The 25,279-nt window shown below is 43.4% G+C and overlaps 1 protein-coding gene across 2 annotated transcripts in view; it reads right to left on the bottom strand.

Moving 5' to 3' along the window:
- Positions 1-11,570, bottom strand: part of AXIN1 (axin 1) — a 38,688-nt gene extending 27,118 nt beyond the window's left edge. For both annotated transcript variants that reach the window (XM_069984280.1, XM_069984282.1), the window contains exons 1-2: positions 11,357-11,570; positions 3,718-4,686 (exon numbers count right to left, since the gene is read on the bottom strand). In XM_069984280.1, the coding sequence (XP_069840381.1) occupies positions 3,718-4,595 (878 nt within the window). In that variant the 5' untranslated portion in view covers positions 4,596-4,686; positions 11,357-11,570. The remainder of the gene's footprint in view (positions 1-3,717; positions 4,687-11,356) is intronic.
- Positions 11,571-25,279: the final 13,709 nt, after the last annotated feature.

Genomic DNA, 25,279 nt, shown 5'->3' with positions numbered 1-25,279 from the left:
AGGTGAGTGGACGTCTTTTCTCTCAGCCACCTCCTCCCCGGCCAGATCCCAAAATAGCCCCCACGCTGGAGTACCCCTTTAAAGGGAATCTGTCAAGCCCCCGGGCCCTGCTGACAGTCCCCTAGTGAGTATGGTGACTTTTGGTAATTTTCCATGCAGCGGATTATGAACAATCTCACTTCTCCTACTGTACTGAAGAGGCAAAGTGGAGTTTTTTGTGTCACACTCTGGACGCCTCACCACTCCTTCCTTCTTCCTCTTCTTCATGAATTATCAATGCTCTGCTCTCAGCTATTGTCTCTGATTGCAGGTCAGTCCTCTGTAGGCAGTTTATGTCTAAAAGAATCTCAGATACAGTTGTAACTCTGACCTCAAATGTTTTAGATCTGTGGTCTAGGGGTAACTTTCTAGAGCCTTGCCAGCAGTTCATTCAATGCTTCAAATCCCCTGATGGATGTGAAATAGACGACTTTATTTTTTTTTTCTATGTTCTCACACAGTATTTTTGCAAAGAAAACCAGGAGTGGATGGAAAACATAGAAAGGCTCTGTTCACACACTGTTGAAATTGAGCGGATGGCCGTCATTTAATGGCAACTATCAGCCTTTGTTTTAAAACAGTAATTATTTGCCAATAAGTGGCTGCCATCATTTATTTTCAAGAGTGTGTGAACATAGCCTTTCTGGGGGAGATTTATGAAAGTGTGTAAATATACACCTGGTGTAAACTGCCCACGGCAACCAATCACAGCTCAGCTTTCAGCTCTGGTAGAATGAAAGAGGAGCTGTGATTGGTTGCTGTGGGCAGTTTACACCAGGTGTATATTTACCCCTTCATAAATCTCTCCCTCTGGTTTAGTTTGTAAAATACTGACAAAAATACTATGTGAACATGGCCGTAACAATGATACATAATACATAAACTGCCTACAGAGGACTGATCTGCAATCAGGGACACTGGCTGACAGCTGAGCGAGCAGGAGGCCAGGCAGCATTGATTATTCGTGAAGAGAAGGGAGAAGGAAGGCGTGGTGAGGCGGCCAGAGTGTGGCACAAACAACTCCTCTTTGACACTAGGAGACCTGAAATTGTACATAATCCACTGCACAGAAAATTATCAAAAGGCACCATGCAGCTACAGCACACTGTCAGCACCTTAGGTAGGCCCGAGAGCTGACATTTTTTTCATTCAAATCATGGAAGGTCATACAGATTTGTCATTTGCATCTATTTAAAAATCTCCAGTGTGAAAGTACTTATAAGCTGGTGTATGCCCTGCAGGAAGTGGTGTATTCTTACCAATCTGACAAACTGTTCTCTGCTGCCACCTCTGTCTATGTCAGGAACTGTCTAGAGCAGCAGCAAAATCTTCATAGAATCTCTCTCCTGCCTTGGACAGTTCCAGAACCCTTCCGTTTACATCAGGATAAATTTTAGAGTTTGCGAGTTTTATTCATGTGCATCACTTCTACATTCCTCCCAAACCTTGGATACAGAGCGCGGTAGAGCTTCATTCCTCTGCCAAATTTCTGACCTAACACTCTTTAAGGGCTTACTCAGGCGCTGCAGAATTGTTGCGACCTGTGAGAAGTATTCCGTGAGCTCCCACGATGTTCTGGAAAGTCAATGAGTGTCTACAAGGTGCCGACTCGCAGGACTGTAAGTTTATATTGTTCAATGTCTGGGCAGAAATAAAAGAGGCAGTGACCTAAACAATGGCTGGTGTAAGGGAACGCTACCCGTGGGCTGTACGCAGATGCTTTACATTTTTCCGTTAATAATCTATTGCAAACAGGGAATAATAAAGGCCGGGAATGAATTGTGCACCTGCTCCGTCTTGTTACATGTCTGCAGCACATTTTGTCGCTCTTTTCTTAAAGAGGAGACTGGCTTCGGCAGAGGAATACACTTCTAGTACAAAGCCAATGTCACCACAATCTACGGAAGGACGGGACTCGCCTTGTTGTATTGACTGATCGCAAATGTATTTTACCTTCCTTTATAACCATCAACGCACATTTTTACGGCTCTGCAGTATTAGCCTGTGAAGGTTGTTGGTGCCAGATTGGGGCCCAGGCAAGACTGCTAAAACACCTACTCCAACAGGGATCTGATCCCCACCATGAAAGCCCTTAGGAGGCCATGGTCAATAGTGACCACTGTATCTAAATGGTTTACAGAAGGTAGGGGCTCTCCTGTAACCCTGTGAGCACTCAGGAAGATTTAGACAGCCCCTATGTCTAACATCTGTGTACCCCTCTCTAACAGGACACCTGTCATTTGCAGACAGGTATAATAAACCACAAGGTACTGCAGTGGCTTATGGAAGAGAACAGATGTTGAAATGGGTATTGATGGCCCTAAACTTATCCCCTTTCCAAAGGATCTCCAGTTAGTCAGAGAGACGGAAGAGAGCAGTTAGTCAGAGAGACGGAAGAGTCACCATTCTTGAGACTGAAGGGGTTCTAGAAGTTGTCCCACGTTCAGACATATTTAGGATAGGGCATAAGCTTTGGGCTGGAATATCCTCTTAAAGGGGTTATCCAGACTTAGAAACAGCACCACTCCTGAACTCAATTTGGAGATGAACTGTAATACCACACAAAATGTTAAAAATGTATGCCTTAAAAAATAAATAAATAAAAATGTTACATAATTAGCATTAGCTCCTCTGTAACACAAATACATTTATCACATTATCAATTCCGAACAATAAGGCCTCATTCACAGGTCAGTAGGGCTATCTGTAGCATCTGCAACTCATAGACCCATTCTTTGGTGAATGGTGATCTGAGGCACAAATACAGGTCTGTACTAGGAACTGTCTTTTTTTGCGGCACAGATCAAGGTATTGTAGCAAGTGCAGACATGGGTCATTCAAATAAATGGGTCCATAGTTTCCCCAATTACGGACAAAAATTGCAGACATGTGAATGTAGCTTAAAAGAAATTCCAGAACTGTTGTTTATAATACCAAGAACAAAACATTTCTAATAGATATGAGCGAACCGGGTTCGGGTCGATCCGAACCCGAATGTTCGGCATTTGATTAGCTGTGGCTGCTGAACTTGGATAAAGCTCTAAGGTTGTCTGGAAAACATGGATACAGCCAATGATTATATCCATGATTTCCACATAGCCTTAGGGCTTTATCAAACTTCAGCAGCCACCGCTAATCAAATGCCGAAAGTTCAGGTTCGGATCGACTCCAGCATGCTCCAGGTTCGCTCATCTCTAATTTCTAACAACAAGCCCCCACACGGCTCGGTGAACGCCAATATCTATTTCTAACAACTGAACGGTCTTATATTTGTAGTGTATATAACCATCTGCAGGCCTCGTGCCTCAACCTAGTAGTCACTTTGGCTCCATGCAACAATGTATTTGCCTCAAAAGCAACAATACTTGAAGAGAATACTTCCAGCATCAGATAGAGCACAATAAATAAAAAATTTTTAGGATTAAATGGAGGCAGACACGGTTACAGCACTGGTCCATAGAGTGCCATCAACCGTCTACAAAAGAACTGCACACATTAGCACATTAACACAGAGTACGTTTTCTGTATTATTAGGGGGGCAACCATATAACCAAAAAGTTGCTGTGCCAACAATGTTCCACCTACTGCTGCTCCTTCAGAGATAAGCAACTGGACTGCTGTGTCCAAGTTCAGAATGTCACAATATCATCAATTATATCTACGTAACATAGGCCATACCTGAACTCTCTCCCGTCACTCCGTCGTCTCGCTGGTGCTGTACAATGTGATGCAGCTTCTAATATAAGTTTCTGGTTGAGTCTGTTTGAGGAAACGGATTCTCTTTCACAGTCGTCATCCACCGCTTGGTCACACTTCCATTCCTCATCTTCATTTAGAGTAGGTAAATATCCTGGTGGACCTTTCCCTGTCCCAGACCCAGAGCTGTGGTCACTGTAAACCTTAGGGCTTTCCCCGCCAATTGTAGTGTATTCTAGATAGATATCAGATTTAAGGAACACAGGGTAAGTATTGTCTTCCATCATGGATTGTATCTCCATTTGCGCCTGGTCAAACATGTCTGGCTCAATTTGCTGTCTCAGAACACAATCCTTAATAAAACTTTTAGTTGCTGGTTTAATCTGCCGGGAGACAATGCCATTATTGTCCAGAATGTACTTTTTATAGATTGCTTTGGCCAGTTTGAGCCTTTTCTCCACCTTGGAGTCACTTGGCTCCAGCTTCCGGAAGCCGCTGCAAGCAAACCAGAAATCCAGCAAATCTCCGCAATTTTCCTGCTGCAGAAAAGTTCTGAACAAGTTAATCCCATCCTGGTCATCGAGCAGAGAGTGCAACGATTCAGCCCATTTTAAATATGGCGGCGTCGGAGAAGCACTGCCCTCAGGTTCGTAACCTAGATCGAGGTCAGGCCGTCTCGGTGTCGCCGTTGAAGTCTCATTTCTGATCCCATCATTTTTTGCGGAGTAATAGCTATGGCTGAACGGCCTGGGATCTGCTGTAACCAGTTCTCCTTCCTCTCCGGGGACCGGTGGTCGTGGTGCATCCTCAGTAAAGCTTCCCCCTAGATCCAAAGGGAAACCTTTCCCCTGGACACTCATCTTGACGGTATTGGATTACAAAATAATGATTAAAACGTGGATTCAATTTCTGTTCATTTCGAGACAAAGGTCCCCGATAAACATTAGCCTCCTGCAAAACAAGAAAATTATATAAGTTTAAGGTCAATAAGGACAAGAAATACAGCAGAAGACTTAAACATGTGAACAGTTTTGCTCGATCAGGGTCTCTGCTGAGATCCCCCCAGTTAGGAGAATGAGTGGGAGAAGTGCACATTAGGGCATTTCACTCCACAGCTCAATCGGGGCCAATAGACTAAGATAACTTACAGTGTCTCCCCATTCAATCTCCTAATGAGTGAGGGTCTCCGCAGATCCCAACAGATAAAAACATATGGCATGTCCCAAGATTTTTAAAAATGGTAGGTATGCTTTAAAGGAGTTATCCTACGATTAAAACCTGATTTTTGATTGCAGATTTACCAGGTAATGCAATGTGAAATCAAAGGTGCTGCCCACAACATCTAACCCAAGTTAGAGTATAAGGCTTCGCACACAAGGAGCTAAAGTGGCGAAATAAGTTCAGCGCGGGGAGAGGAGGCGCACAAGCCTCCCATATACTGTCATTAGGGAGGCTGGCGGCATTCCGACACTTTTGCTCCGTGTGCATGGAGCCTAATGCCTTATTCACACGTCAGTATATTTTTCCAATCCGCAAATTTCAGTCAGTAACAATCCGCAAATTCAGTCCGTATTACATCCGTAAAAAAATACGGACCCCATAGAGTTGTATTGGGTGTGTCAGTTACTGTCCGTACTAGGGCCTGTCCTTTTTTTTTGCGGAACGGATTGCAGCCCAGTACACAACACGGATGTGTGTATGGGTCCATTGAAATACATTGGTCCTAATTTTTCTGCAGATCCGCAATTGCGGACAGGAACAGGATGTGTGAATAGGGCGTAAGTATGTCCCCCTGGTTACACCTCTTCTATTTTTCTCATTCCTGACAATAAGTGGCTAGCAGTTTCTCCCCTTTATTATGCATGTATTGAATCTCCATTACCGCACAGCAGTAGATTCACATTTATACTCCATTCACTCCAGGGGTCCGCTGCTCTTGTCTAAAGCCAAAACTAAAGCCAGTGAGTAATACTGCTGCCTCCTGCTACACCCTACAGAGAGTAAAAGGCCTCAGTAAACAAATGTCACTGGAAGGTACATAACATAAAAGTTGTGTCTTAGTAGAGTGTCACGGCCCAAAACTTACAGCAGTTAAAGGTTAGTCAATAATTTATTTATTTATTATTTACTATAAGGGTTCCCTGGTGCTAGGCTGAGAAACTGCCTTTACGTGTGCAATTTCCTTACAGCGCCGTCAAAGGTGAAATATAGTACTGCACAGATGTCAAATCTGTGTACCACCTCCAAATCATCTATTAGCTACAGCAAACACCAAAACAGCACCTACAGAAGGGTAACTATACCTTATGAGGAGTTTCTGGTTTGGCTGATGAACCTTAGTCACATATCAAGGCTTTTTAAAAGGGACGAGGACTAACTTATAGGGAAGCTACCTCCAATAACTGGCATTAAAAAAAAAAAAAACACACCTTTCCTTAGGACGATAAGACTCCTTACAACAGATTGGAGGTTCCAATGAGACAAGATCAAAAATCACCACTCAAAAATCTTAAAAGTGATTATATATCACAATGATGTCACCAGTAGAGATGAGCACAACTTGAACATGCTCAAGTCCGATTATTTAGCTTTTGAATACCAGTGGCTGAAGTAGTTGGATGCTGCCCTAAGGCTATCCAGAAAACATGGATAAAGCAATAGTCTGTAACCATATTTTCCCGGACTACCTGGGGCTACATCCAACTTCTTCAGCCATGGGTACTCAAATGCCGAATGATCGGACTCAAGCATGCTCAAGGGTCACTCATCTCTAGTCACCAGTTAATGACGGGTTGAGTTTTTAAGGGCAATATTGCATGGGAGAATTATCAGCCGGACAGGCCTATATCGCTCTGTGTAACAGACCTGGTAATCATCCAATGAATAAGCAATTGATCATACAGCGAGTGACTGCATGGTGTTAGCACACTTAAAAACGTCTACTGAACATTGCCATGTGTAAAAGGAGATTTGAAGCCGACATGATGGGAGTAAAGGGGACACAACCGTGAGTGCAGAGTTTATTTTGTTCTAAGGAACTATACAGGTCCCAGAAGTAGACCACCAGAGATAATAAATAGGATGGCATACTTTGGCAATATACTATCACTTTATGAGAGAGGAATACCCTTTAACATTTACTATTCAGTAATAATGAATTGCATTTGGGAATGGCAAATCGCAAGGGTTATGTAGACAATGCATCTAAAAGTACTGAAAATTGTTCCGACTCACCGTTCTTACCGGGTCTTGAAATTATTAGACAAGTGTTAACAACCCCCCCCCCCCCCCCAAAAAAAAAAAAAGACACATGGCTCCAGTTGCAAAGTAATGCAAGTGCTGTAGTGGTTTCCTATCTCCCGGGACGAGCCCAGTCTTTGGTAGAGAAATGAGGCTCCTAGCACTAAGCTTGACCCTTCACCCATTCATATAAACCCCTCCCCCATTTATATTCCCTCTGAAGTGAAATGCTACGGCCCTTTCATCTAGACCTAATTTGCGGCTGGTCACTGCTATAGTCACATAACAAGCAACGTGCTGTTCTCACCGACTCATAAAAAGATCCAGCACTTTGAACTGGGGTGCGGAGATGAAAGAGATGCAGATAACAAGGAGTCGTAAACGTTTCTCTGACAAAATACGTGATGACATAAAAACCTGAGTGATCTAATCCGCCGCTATCTACGTGAATCATAGCACAATGTACACAGAGACCTGGCCAACACCAATTTTGTCACGGCAAGGAGGCCGAGATGACACAGTATCTTATTTATGTCCCTGTATGTTCACCAACTGACTTTATATGGACAAAGCTTTTATGGGCGTTACTCAAATAGAATGAAAAATTTAATAAAATATTGCCAATTAACTTGTCATGCATTTTACAATCCACACAGATCAGTAATAGATCACTAATTGTAAAAGCCAAAAATACTTCCAACAAAATAGCCAACAACCAGAAATGGTATGTAATATTAGCCCAAATTCTTATGATTCAGGTTAAAACTGCCTAGGCTGAATCCCGGAATTCCAGGCGGTACCCGGGCAGTCTCCTCCATCCCCATGGACCGGAAAGGCATCGGGAATCAAATGCGGAAGGTTCGTCAAAGTTCGAGTTTTATAGAACCAAAGATTTTCCGATGTTCGATCATCTCTAATATTCATATCCCAAACCTCAATATATACATATCCCTGCTGTCAGTTATCCCAGTATACAAGGAATGTTAGAGAAGCCCGGGCCCCTAGAATTGTTGTGCCCTGTAAAGGCACTGTAAGCGAGCGCTGATCGGCACTTGTTTGCAGCCCCCTGACAAATCAACAAGTGTAAAAGGACCCAAAAGTAAATGTTACCAATCATAATAATGGAGTTGGAGCTGGTTTTTTCATGGTTCAAATAAGGACAAATGCTCAAGAACTAATAGACAAAATGAATGCAGATTTCGGTCAGACTTACTGGCTGTATGGGGACCTACCCATGTCAGTGTGAGTTCTGCATCCACATGCACAGATATTATGCTATGAAAAGAATAAAAAAACATTTCTTCCTATTTCTTACAAAGGATATTTTTATCTCTTCCAATTTAAAGTGACTGTACCACCAGGCCCAGGCTGAAGCACTGGAGGCGGGCCGACCAACCCTTAGTGGGAAGAAATCCCATCCCCTCCATGACATGACTCCATTAGAATCAATGGAACTCTATCAGAGGGGCTAGGGTTTCCTCCCACTAAGGGTGGGTCGGCCTGGGCCTGGTGGTACAGTCACTTTAAGGTATTTTTACAGTCACTGTGATCAGCAACATGTTACTCAGAGTTAAAGGGATTGTTCTCTAAAGGTTAGGTGATGAGTTTCTGCCCACTAGGATCGCAAGTATGAGGGTCCCATTTCCCCATGTGAAGTGAGTGGTCAGACATGCAGTTCTGCTCTATACAAGCCTCTGAACCTGACAGACGGAGGAGTACAGCACTGAACCATGTTCCATTTAGACTTGTAACACTGGAGCCCTGTTTTCACAATCAGTGCGGATGCCAAAAAGTTAGACCCCCATTGACCAGGCATGTTTGTGGGAAAACCCTGTTCTATAATGTCACAGCACATTTTTTTGCTTATGCATTTAATGGCCCAGATTTATCAATCTAACTGAGCATTGAATCACAGCCCAGCTATCATTTCTCAAACTGCACTGGTAACATAAAACCTGAGACCAATGTGTCTATAGACAATCCAATAACTCTATATGTAAAACAAAATAAATACAAATACTAAATGTTGCGTTATTATGTTAAGAGAAGCCTAGGGCGTCCAGACAGCTGTGTGAACATAGAGCAGATTGTTTCACCCAAGCCTATTACACCAAAAGATGTCTGACAGATTATTTTACAGATTTTTTCAGCCAAAGCCAGGAATGGATTTGAAAAGAGGAGAAATCTCAGTCTTATCTGTACGACCTGTTTTCTGTTTATAGTCCGTTCCTGACTTTGGCTGAAAAAAATCTGTCAGATAATCTGTTAGACATCTTTTGGTGTAATAGGGCCCTTAAAGGGTATATCTGTGTAAAAAGATGACTTGTAAGATAAACTGTCTACTAATAGACAGTTTCTATATCCCATTAGTGACATGCCTTAAGTATTTGCTTCAGGTGGTATATGCTCAGAATATTCGCAGAGCTCCATTCCCCTGATGTCAACCTGGTTTACATCCCATAGAAAAATATACAGTGAAAAATGTATACTGCAGTGAAATTTTTTTCCCCAACAAATGGAGATTTAAGTGGTATAATATAGAGATGACCATAACACGTGCTCGAGTCTGATCGTTCAGCATTTAAATACAGGTGGCTGAAGTTGAATGCAGCGATAGGGAGTCCTGATAAAGATATCCATAGGTTCTATCCATTCTTTCCCTGACTCCCTAGGGCTGCGTCCAACATCTTCAGCAACCGCTATTTAAACGCCAAACCTTTCGGATTCAGGCATGCTTGAGTTGCGCTTATATCTAATGTTTACTTCTGTGATTATAGAGTGAGATACATAACCTTTTACTGGAGATATATAAAGGAATCATGGTGTGATAGGAACAAGGCCTCATTCCAAACCTGCAGGGTATCTAGGCACTGCCACATCTGTCTTGGGGACTAGCGGACCCATTAGTCAATGTTTTATGTAAGGTAAAGATAGCCATGCAATGATGCATATAGTCCTGTGCCATAATTTCTGCTTACTATCCATATGAGATCCATACATCTCATTCATCATCATCACTTCATGACCTTCCAAGCAACAGCGGTGGCTCAGACCAGAACTGTCACTCATGCTACACTAAGCCTCACTCACACCATCAACACAACAGAGACCTATAAAGAACATGTGTATTTTATCACATCAAGTGCACAGGTGTTCTTAAGTTTTACTGGTGAACGCCCCCCTTAATATTCACCCATCATGCTCTCACTTTATTAACCCTCTGGTGGCATGTAAACAGCAGTGACATCACATGACCCCCATCATCCAATAGATGTTTACATATGGAAGAACGCAGACATCGGAGAGCAATTAAATATTTTACACTATATTTTTATAATACCAAAGAAAATTAAATTACTAGAGTCAGTAGCCAGCCGATGGAGCACCACATTGGAGATCAGTGATAAGCTTAATTTAAAAGGTGGGATGGGGAACCTTCAGCCCTCCAACTACCATTCCCATCATGCCGAGACAGCCAAAGCTTTAGCTCGATGGGAACTGTAGTTTTTCAACAGCTGGAGGGCCGAAGGTTCCCTATTCCTTATATAAAGGAAAGCGCCACAACATCTGACAGACACAGAACTTCCAACATCCAAGGATACATCCAACATCAACACACACTTCCTTATGGCGGTTTGTACCATAGGGATTGTTTACTGGGGTCGGGTAATGTCGAAACCAGCAATATTTCAACCCTGTGTGGCTATTACCTAAAATAATGTTGCCCAACCTGCTGTAGCAAAACTACAACTCCCAACATGCCCTAGATCTGACACAACGTTCAACCTCCGACAACACTACAACCCTCAGCATGCCTGAAAACTCCAACTGTGGCAAAACTACAACAACGAGCAAGACGGTAGATGTAGTTTGGCACTAGCTGGAGAGACACAGATTGGGGAACACGTCCTTACAACCAAAATCAACCTCCACAAATGCTAAATAGGTTACGAGTCTCGTAGAACTGTACGCTTCGGAGATTTGCACTTTTTCCCACGCACGCCACAAGTCGCCGCAGACGTAAGACAACGTAAAACAAAAAACACAAAGATTTGTGGAAATTGTAAACATTAGAACAAAACTAAATATAGGAAAAAACTCATAGGAAAAAATAATCGCATCAAAGCTGCATCATGTGACTTGGGTCATGCATGCAAAAAAATAAGCAGGTATGTGGCTGAGCCCTGGCACCAGCTAGAGAGGCCCCGGGCAGGGATGTGTGTGGGGGCACTGGGGCCCCTCAGCCTGGGAGCAGCACTCTGCGGGGCCAGCGGACGGCGCTCTCCGGCCTGTGCTCCGCTGCACACTCCGCGGCCTCCGGCGCTCGCCTCTGAAGTTTCCTCCCAGCATGATGACCCCCCTCGGCTCCCGTCTCACTCACCTCCCTGGAAACAAGCCGGCTCTCCTCCCGGGATAGTGCGCCGGGCCCTCGTCTTCCTCCGCTCCAGTGCCACCCATCAAGCTTCCAGCAGCGGCGGCGACTGGGGAAGACAGAGACGAAAACAAAGCGATCGCTGCGGGCCGGCAGCCATGCCCCGGCGAGCTCCTGTTGGCGAGTGCGCCGTGTGAGAGGCAGCGAGAGTGAGCTGCCTGGACGTGCGCGGCCCTGCGTCTCTGCGTCACTGCGGGGGGAGGAGGAGCGGGGGCGCGCACGCGGGACGCAAGAGTGAGTGGCGCGCGGCCGAGCGGGCGCGTTATCTTCCCGCCACAGGCGCGTAGCCTGACTGGAAAACCTGTTCCCCCATTAGCATCGCTGGTCCACTCACATAGCCCTGTTGAGGAGAAGTATAGGGAAGGAAGCCTGTGAGGGCGCTTCTCTTGTGTCAGATATCATAGCAAGACGGACGTTTTATTTGCTTTACTGTTTCAAAGCTTTTGCCGATCAAAGGATCGACTTGTGATTTATGTGAGAAAAGAACCTAAAACTGAGCTTTATACCAATAACCTTATGCAGACAGGGAAGTGCTGCTATGTGGGAAAAATTCCCAGAGAGTATAGTGCTCCTATTGGGATGCCGCTATGCTTGCCACTATACCGCCAACGAATAGTTATTATTAGCCGACACGGCAAACGTACTACTAAATTGGTGGATGTTTCTCCACATCTGTGGGGTGGCGTGTGAAAGTATGTCCATGGAATCCCTTTAAGTGGAAGTGAGGTTAAAACTGGGCAGTAATAATTTTGTAAATAAGTTGCAGAGTACATTTTCTGTCTTTGTGCTGTGTTAAACCTATTTTGTGTAATAGACACTGAGACTTCCACAATTGTAGACAGTATCTGACCCATTTAAAGGGAACCAATTGGTCTGGTTTGGTTCCTTGCATCACTGTATAAAGCTGCAATGCAGCAGCTTTATACAGGAGAAAATGAAGTGTGAATCCCCTGGCGCATGGTGGTCAGGTAGTCATTAGAGATGAGCGAACCAGCCGAGGTTCGGGTTCGCATGAACCTTTACTCTCGGCTTCTGATTCCCGCAGTCTGTGCCCGCTCCATGGAAAGGGTGGATACAGCTTGAGGACCGCCTGGAAAACTGGGATACAGCCTATGGCTATGGCTGTATCCCAGTTTTCCAGGCGGTCCTCTAGGTTGTATCCACCCTTTCCACGGAACGGGCAGACTGCGGGAATCAGAAGCCGAGAGTTCAGGTTCATACGAACCCGAACCTTGGCTGGTTCGCTCATCTCTAGTAGTCATCTGGGTGGCTCCCTGCCCCTGTGTGTAGTCGCTTGGAGGGGTTGATTGACAGGCAGAGAGGCCAGTAATGGGCCTCTCTGCCTGTCATTCATCCACGCTGACAAGCAGAGAGCGGAGACTACATACAGGTGGGGAGCCATCCAGATGACTACCTGCCCGCCGCGCTTCTGGGGATTAAAATTTCATTTCTCCCATATAAAGTTGCTGCTGCTGCGGCTGGTACGTGCTCCGAGCTGCACGGCAGCTTTATACAGTGATGCAGGGAACCAAATCAGCCCAACTGAGTATGTCTCAGTAGTAAGAAGAAAGTGACAAGTAGGGGATTAAAAGATGTAACAGTGGGAGCTAAGACAGGCCAAGGTAGGTATGTCTTTTTTTTCTTATGCTATTCCTAGTAGCATATAAACTTTTTTTGCTGCCCACAAAACTTTAACTGTATGTTACATGATGTAGATCTGCAGACTTTTGCAACTGATATGCATCAGATCCTAAATAAATTGACGTGTGTGTGTGCAGTAACGCTGCAGATTGAGAATTTTCTGCAACTAACCTGCCATGGATAAGCATTGTGTGAACATTACTTTCAGAAAGTTTGCCAGCATTGTAAACCATAGTAATTTAAGGCATTCACAGCAGAAATCAAAATTTATATATATGTTGTGCATAGGTTCCATAATAATGGAAGGCAGCTATCCTCACCACTATACCACCAACTATTAATGCCAAATAGTCGCTATTTCCTTGGCAACTGTACCACAAAGAGGACAGTTGCATATCTACACTTGATGCCAAACCTTGCAAAGAAGTAATTGCACAAATTTGTTGAGTAAATTTCCCCAGTGCTGTATTTGACCCTTTTTACGTAACGAATGCCTGAAAACATCCCTTAATTGTCTTTCTAATGTTTATAAAAGTACACAGACAGGAGCTAAATAAAAATTTTTGAAGAAATTATATTCAAGCGACTCGGTACCCACAATCTGACCCCCCCCCCCCCCAAACCACCTTCGGATAGCTGCTTTTAATCCAAGGTCTGTCCTGGGGTCCGTTCAGCAGGTGATGCAGTTATTGTCCTAAAAACAACTTTTAAACTGGCAGCCCCTTGCCCAAAGGTCGGGGCTTAGCTTGTGTATGCATTAGGCTGGCACATAATCTCTGTCCCTCCTCCCTGCCCTTCTCATCATTAGGAATGCTCCAGGCAGATTGTCTCCTATTCCCCGCCTGTGTCAGCCCGGCACATGGGCTGGATCGTTAAGCACCTCTGCAATGCTCAGCATGGAGAAAATGTTCCAGTGGCATTCCTAATGATTAAGAGGGTGGGGCTGCAAGTTTAAAAGTTGTTTTTTTAGGACAGTAACTGCATCACCTGCCGAACGGACTCCAGGACAGATCTTGGATTAAAAGCAGCTATCCAAAGGTACAAGTGGTTTTGAGGGGGGGGGGGTCAGATTGTGGGTACAGAGTCTTTTTCAGTTCTACGTTGCTGCTGCAATTCTCACTCTGTCTTGGTCCTAATGCACAGCATCATCAGGTCGGCACGAACCTTTGCCCACTTAGCCAATCACAGAGATGGGACACCTGTAACTGTGTGCTGCGCTTTGGAATCATGACTCCAGTGGCAGAAAAGTTAGGAAAGTATGTATATATTTATATTTACCACTGGCTCCTGTGATCTCAGGAATGGGGATCCTGAAGTCTCGGCTGAATGAGGCTGTGGGCCATGCATGCTCACCCTTGCTTTATTAATTTTCTTTGGAGCTACAAAAAAGGAAGGCTGCTCTCCTTAGAGGCTTGTTATAAAATGAATGAAATCCTATACTGGATAGGGAGTAAACCTTTAATTGCTATAAAAACTATTTTCTTAAAGTGTACCTGTCAGTTCAGGTGACTTCAGGATGTTGCCAAATGTTTACATAAGCAGCAGTACTATTTCTCGTCTAACATTAAAGCGACTCTGTACCCACAATCTGACCCCCCAAACCGCTTGTACATTCGCATAGCTGTTTTTAATCCAAGATCTGTCCTGCCGTCCGTTTAACAGGTGATGCAGTTATTGTCATAAAAAATTACTTTTAAAATTGCAGCTCTTTTCCCTACAGGCGTATCTGTGCCCTAACTTTGCACCACCCCTCCGTCCCTCCTCCCCGCCCTCCTCATCATTAGGAATGCTCCAGGCAGATTGCCTATTATTCACCACCTGTGTTACCACAGCACATGGGCTGGATCATTAAGGCACCTGTGCAATGTTCAAACAGAAGTAAATAATCCAGTGGCATTCTTAACCCCTTAAGGTCAAAGCCAATTTTCGTTTTTGCGCTTTTGCTTTTTCCATTTTATGTTTAAAAGTCCATAGCGCTTGCATTTTTTCACCGAGAGACTTATATGAGCGCTTATTTTTTGCGAAACCAATTGTACTTTGCAATGACCGGCATTATTTTTCCATAAAATATGCTGCGAAACCGGAAAAAAATAATTTGCGCTGTCAAATTGAAAACAAAAACAAATTTGTTTTGATTTCGGGGAGTTTTGCATTTACGCCGTTCGCCCTATGGTAAAACTGTTATGCATGTTCCTCAAGTCGTTACGATTACAACGATATATAACACGTATAACTTTTATTGTATCTGATGGCTTTTAAAAAAATCAAAACATTGTTAACAAATACACGTTCCTTAAAACCGCTCCATTCCCAGGCTTATAGCGCTTTTATCCTTTGGTCTATGGGGCTGTGTCAGGTGTCATTTTTTGCGCCATGATGCTTTCTTTCTATCGGTACCTTGATTGCGCATATACGACTTTTTGATCACTTTTTATTACATTTTTTCTGGATTTGATGCGACCAAAAATGCGCAATTTTGCACTTTGGAATTTTTTTGCGCTGACGCCGTTTACCGTGCGAGATCAGGAATGTGATTAATTAATAGTTCGGGCGATTACGTGTGCGGCGATACTAAATATGTTTATTTATTTGTTTATTTATTAATTTATATTTATAAAATGGGAAAAGGGGGGTGATTTGGACTTTTATTAGGGGAGGGGATTTTTTATTAATAAAAACACTTTTTTACTTTTTTTTTTACATGGACTAGAAGCCCCCCTGGGGGGCTTGTATATACATAGCACTGATCTCTCATAGAGATCAATGCTGTGTATATACACAGCAAAGATCGATTAGATTGGTCATAGATTGCTATGGCCTGCTGCAGGCCATAGCAATCTATTGCCGAGCCGGGATCAGCGTCATTCCGACGCTGAGGCCCGGCACGGGCAGAAGAACGGATCTCCCCCCCCGCGATCGCATCGCGGGGGGGAGATCCGACCCACTAGACACCAGGGATAGTGTGCATAAAGCACTTCAATGCAGCTGTCAGGTTTGACAGCTGCATTGAAGTGCTTAATTAGCCGGCGCGGCAACGGGACCCGCGCCGGCTAACAGAGGCACTGCCCGGCTGCACATGTCAGCCGGGATCAGCGCCGTTCAGAGCGGGGTCCCGGCGGGACCCCGCTCTGAACACCACCCGCGGCACCATGACGTATCAGATACGTCATGGGTCGCTAAGGGGTTAATGATAAAGATGGTGGGGAGGAGGGACGGAGGGGGTGGTGCAAAGTTAGGGCACAGATACGTCTGTAGGGCACGGGGCTGCAAATTTAAAATAATTTTTTTATGACAATAACTGCATCACCTGCCGAATAGACCCCAGGACAGATCTTGGATTAAAAGCAGCTATCCGAAGGTACAAGTGGTTTGGGTGGGGTAGGTCAGATTGTGGGTACAGAGTCGCTTTAATGTTAGACGAGAAATAGTACTGCTCCTTATGTATATACATGGCAACATGGCAGATTGTGGATACAGAGTCGCTTTAAGTGTGTCTGAACACATAGAGGAGGAGATCCTGCTCTCCTGTGTCTCCCTGCCTAAAAAGCAGTGATATGGAAGGTGTGATAATGCTTTAGTGAGCAGTGTAAACTGTGCATGAGGCCCAGAGGTGAGATCTCTTATTAACAGAGTTGTTTCTTAGCTGTATTTCTTTCAGTTTGTCCCAGGCACTCCCATGCCCCCGCCCCCCCCATAGACTTATATTGCTTGTAATATTATCCCTGAGGTATCTACAAGATGTAATGTTGGTGAGCTTTTTTTTCAGAGTGCTTAAACTGGCCATTCACTCACTCCTGCAGCTTCTAGCAGCCAGGAAATGCTGGGAGTTATAGTTCTGAAACAGCCAGAAAGCCCCAGATTAGAGGCTATAGTCGCAAGGAATTTCACATATAAATTCAATTAATCTTTTGGATCATACATGTACTCTCTAGTAGGGGTTGATCAGACCAGTTCGGCCAGAGGCTAAGGCCAAGGGAAACCCAATCCATTGACGTCAGTGAGTAGCTGAGTAGCATGTACGCATATCTCGACCTAATGATCGCCATTCTCTGTATTCACTGGTGTTATACTCGTAATTCCCTTTTGTTAAGATATTAAGTATCTCCTTAATCCTGTGAAGAATGCATAGTTTGTGTTACATTTTTTTAAATTGTTCTTTGTATTATGTTCAAGCTTTTTTTGCACTGTAAGCGATACCTTTCCAGACCTGTGTAATATAATACGACAATTAGATTGATTTTATTCTAACTATACACCGTATAGTTATTTTGCTTGGGAAAGGTCCTAGTAGAGCTCAAACTACCGCTGGAGGCTCTGACATATTTGACATATATCGGTGCAGGTTATAGCAGTATTACTCCTGTCAAAAAAACAGACACCAGGATGGAACCTGATGGATCCTGTTATAAATTATTGTGGTCTGTTGGTGACAGATCTGGCACTACATAGTTGACTGAAACCACAACAATAGTGTAAAAAGAACCAGTGATGAGAGAATCCGAGGCATTTGTGAGCTATAAGAGCAGTGTGAATAGACCCTTAAGTGGAGTAAATCTCCGATACTGTATGTACTGTATAACAGAGATTAATGACTTATCAACACCCCTAGAAGTAAAGAACATCTCATACCCACACTGCTTCATCTTGTCTATGTCAGTGAAGTCCCATTCATAACCGAGGAAAGGAATAGATGCCGTGTATGCTTACAACATGATTAGAGGCTACATCCAACATAAATAAGACAGATTTCTGAGACGTTTTTGTACATGACTCTCCTAGTCTCAATTGCAGCCGCCCAGATGCCACAAGCTCCGGCTTTGGCAGGATTTGTTCGGTTACATCACCAGGGCACCAGCCCAACAATGCAGGGTGGCAATCATGCAGGAAGTAAGGTCTTAAAGCTAGTTCAAGTCTTGCCAAACCTCACCGGGAACTCTTCATAGCAAATACAAATCTATTGAAGAGGTTTTACATGGACATCTTTAGGTAATTTAACCAATTCAACCCAAAGTTGATGCTGTATCTTTTCTGTCAACATACTTGTTACTGTGTGCTGAATACACACTTCGATTAATTGGAGCCATGACTCAGTTTTGCTGAACATAAAGAGTTAACATCAAGGTGGACCATAAATGCTGTTCTGCCACTGAATAAGCCCATCAGAAAGCAGTGTAGGTACTGTATAAGCACTAATAGTTAATAACTAGAGATGAGCGAACCTCAAGCGTGCTCGAGTTCGCTTTGCTCATCTCTATTCATAACACATTTTCTGAGTACTAATAGTACTCTAATATCCCCAGGACTTACAGACAGATTTTCTGACCCATAGGGTTCTATTGTTGGGCACGTACAACCTTTCTTTTATAGGACATATCCTATAACTGTGCGTAATTCCAACAGAGATCCCTCATAAAACCCAATGAGAGCATCCAGAATTCCAGCCAGATGCAAATGCACATCCATTAACTGTCTTAAAATCAGATGTTCTGCTTGCCACCAACTGCTGATGCTGCACCTTTAACTGTATGTGCTCCTAATCAGAAGTGCATACAGTTAAATGCAGTACTTTGGCTGGGAGTCATTGGCTCTTGGCCCTGTCAATCTTCTGGTGGGAGGCAGCATTACACAAGAGCATGCTCTTCCCCCAGTGCGGTGTCTTACGAGTGACATCACTCGCTCGTAGAGCCAAGAAAGAGAGGGAGAAGCTGGAGGAGACCACCGCTGCAGCAGGTGAGTATGTTTTGTTTTTATGGTCAGGAAATACTGATGGTTTCCTGGAAGGCTTCCTGATCAGTATTCCTGATAATTATTTCCTGACTGTAAGGCCTAAACAGACAGTAAGACCTTAAAGGGAACCTGTCACCCCCCCGTGCCGGGGTGACAGGCTCCTGACCCCCCGCTACAGCCCCCTATATTCACCTGATCCCGCCGGGTCCCGCTTCTGGATCCGGTCGGGTCACGGAGATATCAGCCGCTGCAGCCCGGCACGCGCGCTGAGAGATGAGTCCAACGCTCATAGAGAATGATGGAGAGTCCAGCGGGATCAGGTAAGTATAGGGGGCTGTAGCGGGGGTCGGGAGCCTGTCACCCCGGCACGGGGGGTGACAGGTTCCCTTTAAGTCGAAAGCAAGAATGAACAGAAATAGAATAAGAGGCAATAAGGAACAAAGTAAAACAACAACAACTTCAAAATACCATCACAGACTATACAAAGATGAACCAAGAACTAACAAGAGACTAGAAAGGAAAATTAGACTAAAAGGAACACACAGCCTATGCTAAAATCCCCCTTTAGGCTAGGTTCACACTATGTAACTGTGCGGCTGTATTTTTTATGCGGCTGTAAATGTGCGGATGAAACTCCGTCCGTGGGAAAAAATAGACATGCGGCTCAAAACATACGGTCATTTACTTTGAAATCTGGTTCAACTAAAAATAACAAATAAAATCTTAAGAAAGTGATGCAAACACCTCTGGATGCATCTGGGAAAGCAGGGAAACAGTTTACATGAATTGCTATTACCGGGGTTTGCGATCCTCTGCAGTATGCCGATGTCTCTCATGGTTAATCTATTAAAATAATAAAACACATTTTCTTTGTAATAAAGTCCCTTTTATTGTTCAATAATTAAATTTAAACTAATCCATAATTTTGCAATTAAATATACTGTTAAAATAAATATATATATAAATAAATGTATATTTATATATATATTTATTTTTTGACAGTATATTTAATTGCACAATGATGGATTCGTTAGAATTAAATTATTGAACAACGAAACTGAATTTATTTCAATGAAAATGTGTTTTATTAATTAAATATTAATTAGTACAGGAAGCTCCATAAGCCGTTAATTCATATGCCGGCAATAGAGCTTTCTGTACTAATCATCACTTTACTTTAATGAAAACATCAAATGTTTCTTCTAATTATGTTATCACAATAGCATTATTAGAAGAAACATTTAGAATTATATGTGCGCTCAGCTGATTGGCTGATCGGCTCAGCGCACATATAATTAGCGGGTCCGCAGCACAGTGACTTCATTGTGCTGCGGACAAGCGAAGAGGACACATCGGGGTGAGTATAGAGCTCTCCCCACCCCCTCCCCAGCACTGCACCCCTCCCAGCAAGGAAGGGGGGGTCAGTTAACCCCTTCCTTGCTGGGATGGGTGCAGTCTGACATCAGTCTGGCCCCCAAGGGGTTAAGGGGGATGCAATACATCCTCCCTTAACCCCTTGGGGGCCAGACTGTAAGCAGCGATCTGTAAAGATGCTGCATACTGTAAGGAGCACAACACCGCTCACAATGATGGGTGTTGTGCTCCTGTTTGTGTGTTTTTTGTGTGTTTCTCCCTTTTTGTTTTTCAGATATCGGTATCCTGTGGATTACGTCGGATTCCGTGGACTACGTCGATGACCAGCGTTTTTTTAATGTATTTTTTTAATAAAATGGTCAATGAGGGGTGTGGGGGTGTTTTTATTTGAATAAAAAAAATTTTTAACTTGTGTCTTGTCTTTATTTCTTTACTTTATAGACTTAGTAGTGGAAGCCGTCTAATAGACGGAATCCATTACTAAGTTGGGGCCTAGTGTTAGCCGGTATAAAATGGCTAATACTAACCCCCCATTATTACCCCAGTACCCAATGCCACCAGGGGTACTGGGAAGAGCCGGGTGCCAGTGGTCCCGGAGCGTCAACTTTGGCACTCCTGGACCGGGCGGCAGCAGGCTGGTAAGATTTAGGCTGGGGAGGGCCTAAACCAATGGCTCTTCCCACCCTGGTGTTACCAGGCTGCTGTCGTTTGGTTTTTAACCCGGCTGGTTATAAAAATAGGGGGGAACCTATGCGGGTTTTTTTTAATTATTTATTTATTTAAAAAAAAAATGCATAGGGTCCCCCCTATTTTTATAACCAGCCGGGTTAAAAACCAAACGACAGCAGCCTGGTAACACCAGGGTGGGAAGAGCCATTGTTTTAGGCCCTCCCCAGCCTAAATCTTACCAGCCTGCTGCCGCCCGGTCCAGGAGCGCCAATTTTGACGCTCCGGGACCACTGGCACCCGGCTCTTCCCAGTACCCCTGGTGGCATTGGGTACTGGGGTAATAATAGGGAGTTAGTGTTAGCCATTTTATACCGGCTAACACTAGGCCCCGACTTAGTAATGGATTCCGTCTATTAGACGGCTTCCACTACTAAGTCTATAAAGTAAAGAAATAAAGACAAGACACAAGTTAAAACATTTTTTTATTCAAATAAAAACACCCCCACACCCCTCATTGACCATTTTATTAAAAAAATACATTAAAAAAACGCTGGTCATCGACGTAGTCCACGGAATCCGACGTAATCCACAGGATCTGAAAAACAAAAAGGGAGAAACACACAAACAGGAGCACAACACCCATCATTGTGAGCGGTGTTGTGCTCCTTACAGTATGCAGCATCTTTACAGATCGCTGCTTACAGTCTGGCCCCCAAGGGGTTAAGGGAGGATGTATTGCATCCCCCTTAACCCCTTGGGGGCCAGACTGATGTCAGACTGCACCCATCCCAGCAAGGAAGGGGTTAACTGACCCCCCCTTCCTTGCTGGGAGGGGTGCAGTGCTGGGGAGGGGGTGGGGAGAGCTCTATACTCACCCCGATGTGTCCTCTTCGCTGGTCCGCAGCACAATACAGTCACTGTGCTGCGGACCCGCTAATTATATGTGTGCTGAGCCGATCAGCCAATCAGCTGAGCTCACATATAATTCTAAATGTTTCTTCTAATAATGCTATTGTGATAAAATAATTAGAAGAAACATTTGATGTTTTCATTAAAGTAAAGTGATGATTAGTACAGAAAGCTCTATTGCCGCCAATATGAATTAACGGCTTATGGAGCTTCCTGTACTAATTAATATTTAATTAATAAAACACAATTTCGTTGAAATAAATTCAGTTTCGTTGGTCAATAATTTAATTCTAACGAATCCATCATTGTGCAATTAAATATACTGTCAAAAAATAAATATATATATAAATATACATTTATTTATATATCTATTTATTTTAACAGTATATTTAATTGCACAATGATGGATTCGTTAGAATTAAATTATTGAACAACGAAAGGGACTTTATTACAAAGCAAATGTGTTTTATTAATTTAATATATTAACTATTAGAGGCATCGGCATTCGGCATCATTGCCGGCTATTTTTGAAGTACTCCGTACGGACCGCCTGACAATCCACGGCCGCATGTCCAGCCGCAAACAATGGTCTTGTTCATTTTTTACAGGTCCGTTAACGATAGGGCCGTAGATTCATACATAGTGTGCACTGTGCAGCCGTATATCGTATACTTTCCAGCGTACGCATAAACCACCAAAAATACCGCCGCACAATTACAGCCGCAAATACAGCCGCACAGTTACATAGTCTGAACCTAGCCTGAAACTGCAAAAAGACAGGGATATTTACCAAAAAGCTAACCAATCAGAAATTCCAAGTTTAAGGCAGCAGAGTGCTGTTCTTGCTCACCCGCTCTATTCCTTGGATTCAGCATCCTTTTTAGGAACATATAGAGCAGCAACTTTAGGTCTCTTCAAAAAACAGCAATTAGATGCTTTTTGTCAGAGACCATGTGATGGTGTCCCACAACCCCATCGAAAATAAAGGGGGAGTGCTGCTTTAAATTATTTCTTAGCAGAGCAGTCATGATCATTTGATCCTGACTAATTGAACCACTAAGTTAGGGTGCGTGCACACTATGGAATGGCAACGGAAAACCCGGAATCCGCCCGTGCATGGAGTACAGAGAATAGAGTCTATGACACAGGCGGAGACACGTGCGCCCGCCACAATCTTCGAGCGGGTGCGAGCTGCAGAATGCTTACAGGTTTCCTGGCTCTATTCCGTAGTGTGTATGCACCCTTGCATAGCAATTTTGCTAATGAACTTATAGATATTAGAAGAACAGCAGCAAAATGTCTTCTATTTATAACATACAGAAAATTTAAAATTATTAATTTATTTTTTAGGCTACTGTTAAAGGGGTAAACCCATATCACGAATGTCCTCAGAATAGGGTATAACTCACTAATTGGTGGGGGTCGGACTGCTGCAACCCCTTTTAGTTTTCAGATCTTCTAAATGATGGATATGCATATTGTGTGTGCAACCAGATTTCCATTCGTTCTCTATAGCACTGAACAGTGCCAAGTGCAGAATTTGGAATGAAGCTTACCATTCTGTCTTCTGTGGATAGGGGATACCTTATTAAGATGGCAGTACCCCTTCAGGTGGAGTTAAGAAACTAATGGTGTGTTTACACGAAGCGATTATCATACAAATTTTTTGCAATAACGATCACATTTGAGCGATAATCGGCTCGTGTAAGCACAGCGATCGATCAAGTGACGAGCGAGAAATCGTTCATTGTGATCTTTCAACAAGTTCTTCAATCGTTGGTCGTTCACTAAAAATTCTTAGATCACTTCGTGTAAACAGTCTTTCACTGATTCACCCTTTGTGTGAGATAGGCCTAAGTGATCTTAAAACGATCGCAATAACAATTTTTCCAAATGATATATCGTCTAAACGCTGATCGTTATAAAAAAAACATCATTACTTCGAAATCGTTAATCGTTCGATTGGACGAATTGTCGCTCTGTGTAAACGCAGCATTACTGAATATTGAGTACATATTCAATGCACCCAAACTCTACTAGTGGTGGATGCAAGCAATCAGGGTTCTACCATTTAATTCAATGGCTATGCTGAGGTTTTGTAGCTCTGCATCGGACCTATTTAAAAAATAGAGTAATACAATTGTGGTCATCGATAGACATTCACTTCAAGAATCTGAAAACCACAGCTAGTGACACAGTGAGTAATTCACCTTGGATGCAGCTGTGGGTACTTAAGGACAGGGTTGAGAACACATGCTCACGTTATCAGTACAATAAATATTCTTATCATACCCATTGCCAACATCAAACAGGATTAAAGAACAAAGATCATATCGTGCATACTTTTACAGGAATATAAAGGGCTTAGAATATCTGCCCGATGAGTGGACAAGTACCATATAGAGAAGAACAAACATTGGAGAGCCGGTAATGGGGTATGTGGTCAGGACAGTCTGACCTGGGAACTTCCCTGAAGTCTACGGACCATATCGGCTTCATTGCATTTGTTGTGCCAGTAATGAAATAAGTATCCAGTGTAGTCGACAGGGTGATGAAAGTATGCCTTCCTTGAAGTGATGCTACAGTGCTTCATTGATCTCCACCTTGGCGGTGGGTCTAACATCTGTTAGGACTTGTAGTGATCAAACATCTGCTCTTCACAAGATTTAAGCTCAAGTTCAGCAACTTTAAGAAGTATATTAAGAAGTTTGAAAATGTTTGCAACTATTTTAATATGTTGTGCCAGTGCCTATTTTCAATGTATTCAGACCTATGTGTCTCCATAGTGACAGACTACAAACGCTTTGTGTAGTCTGATCCTGTCACTCTTCTACTGCATGCCTAGCATAGTATAACCCAACCTCCTATTATATTGGAGAGCTGAAGGTTAGGGGACGATGTTTAGAAAAGCATGAGACTATGTACACATTTAACAAGTAAATTCACAGGGGTCGAGAAAGAGAAGATATGGTGCCTTGCTTGGCAGACATCAGCTGAAGTTTTCTTCCATGACTCAAGCCTTTTTTTCCCACACTGTTTGCTGTATATGTCAACAAATTTCCTGGCACTTATGGCAAACTTATGGTTTTTGCCTTAGTTTGCATTTATCTGATGGATGAAATAGCGAAGACCTCTGACTTGTTCAGTAGAGCACGATCCAGTAAAAGTGGAAAGTCTGCAACCTGTACCTCTGCCGGACAACACAAAAATTGGGTGTAAAAAGAGCCCAAAGAGTTAGAAACTGGTGACAAGCGGTTCCCTGGTACGTGTCAAAATGCCCTGACTGTTAGAATATGTTAGGGGTTGTAATATTGCTAATCGCTTATACAGCTGCCATATAGTGCCAAAATAACATATAGCCCAGTACAAGTACAGTCGGCAATACTAGTTTTGGGTTGATCCTTCATGGACTCTACTGAACTGGATATATACAAAATTCTTCAATTCCTCATTCCTTCCAAAACTGGCTCTTCACGTGTCCTATGGCAATGTTACAAAACGCATAAAGCTTAAATACCCAGTAAGAAGCAGAAGCTGCACCTCAAACTTGCT

This window comes from Dendropsophus ebraccatus, chromosome 9 (assembly GCF_027789765.1).
Source record: "Dendropsophus ebraccatus isolate aDenEbr1 chromosome 9, aDenEbr1.pat, whole genome shotgun sequence".
Lineage (NCBI taxonomy): Eukaryota > Metazoa > Chordata > Amphibia > Anura > Hylidae > Dendropsophus > Dendropsophus ebraccatus.
The sequence above is the reverse complement of the archived record's forward strand: the minus strand, read 5'-3'. Positions and strand labels throughout refer to the sequence as shown.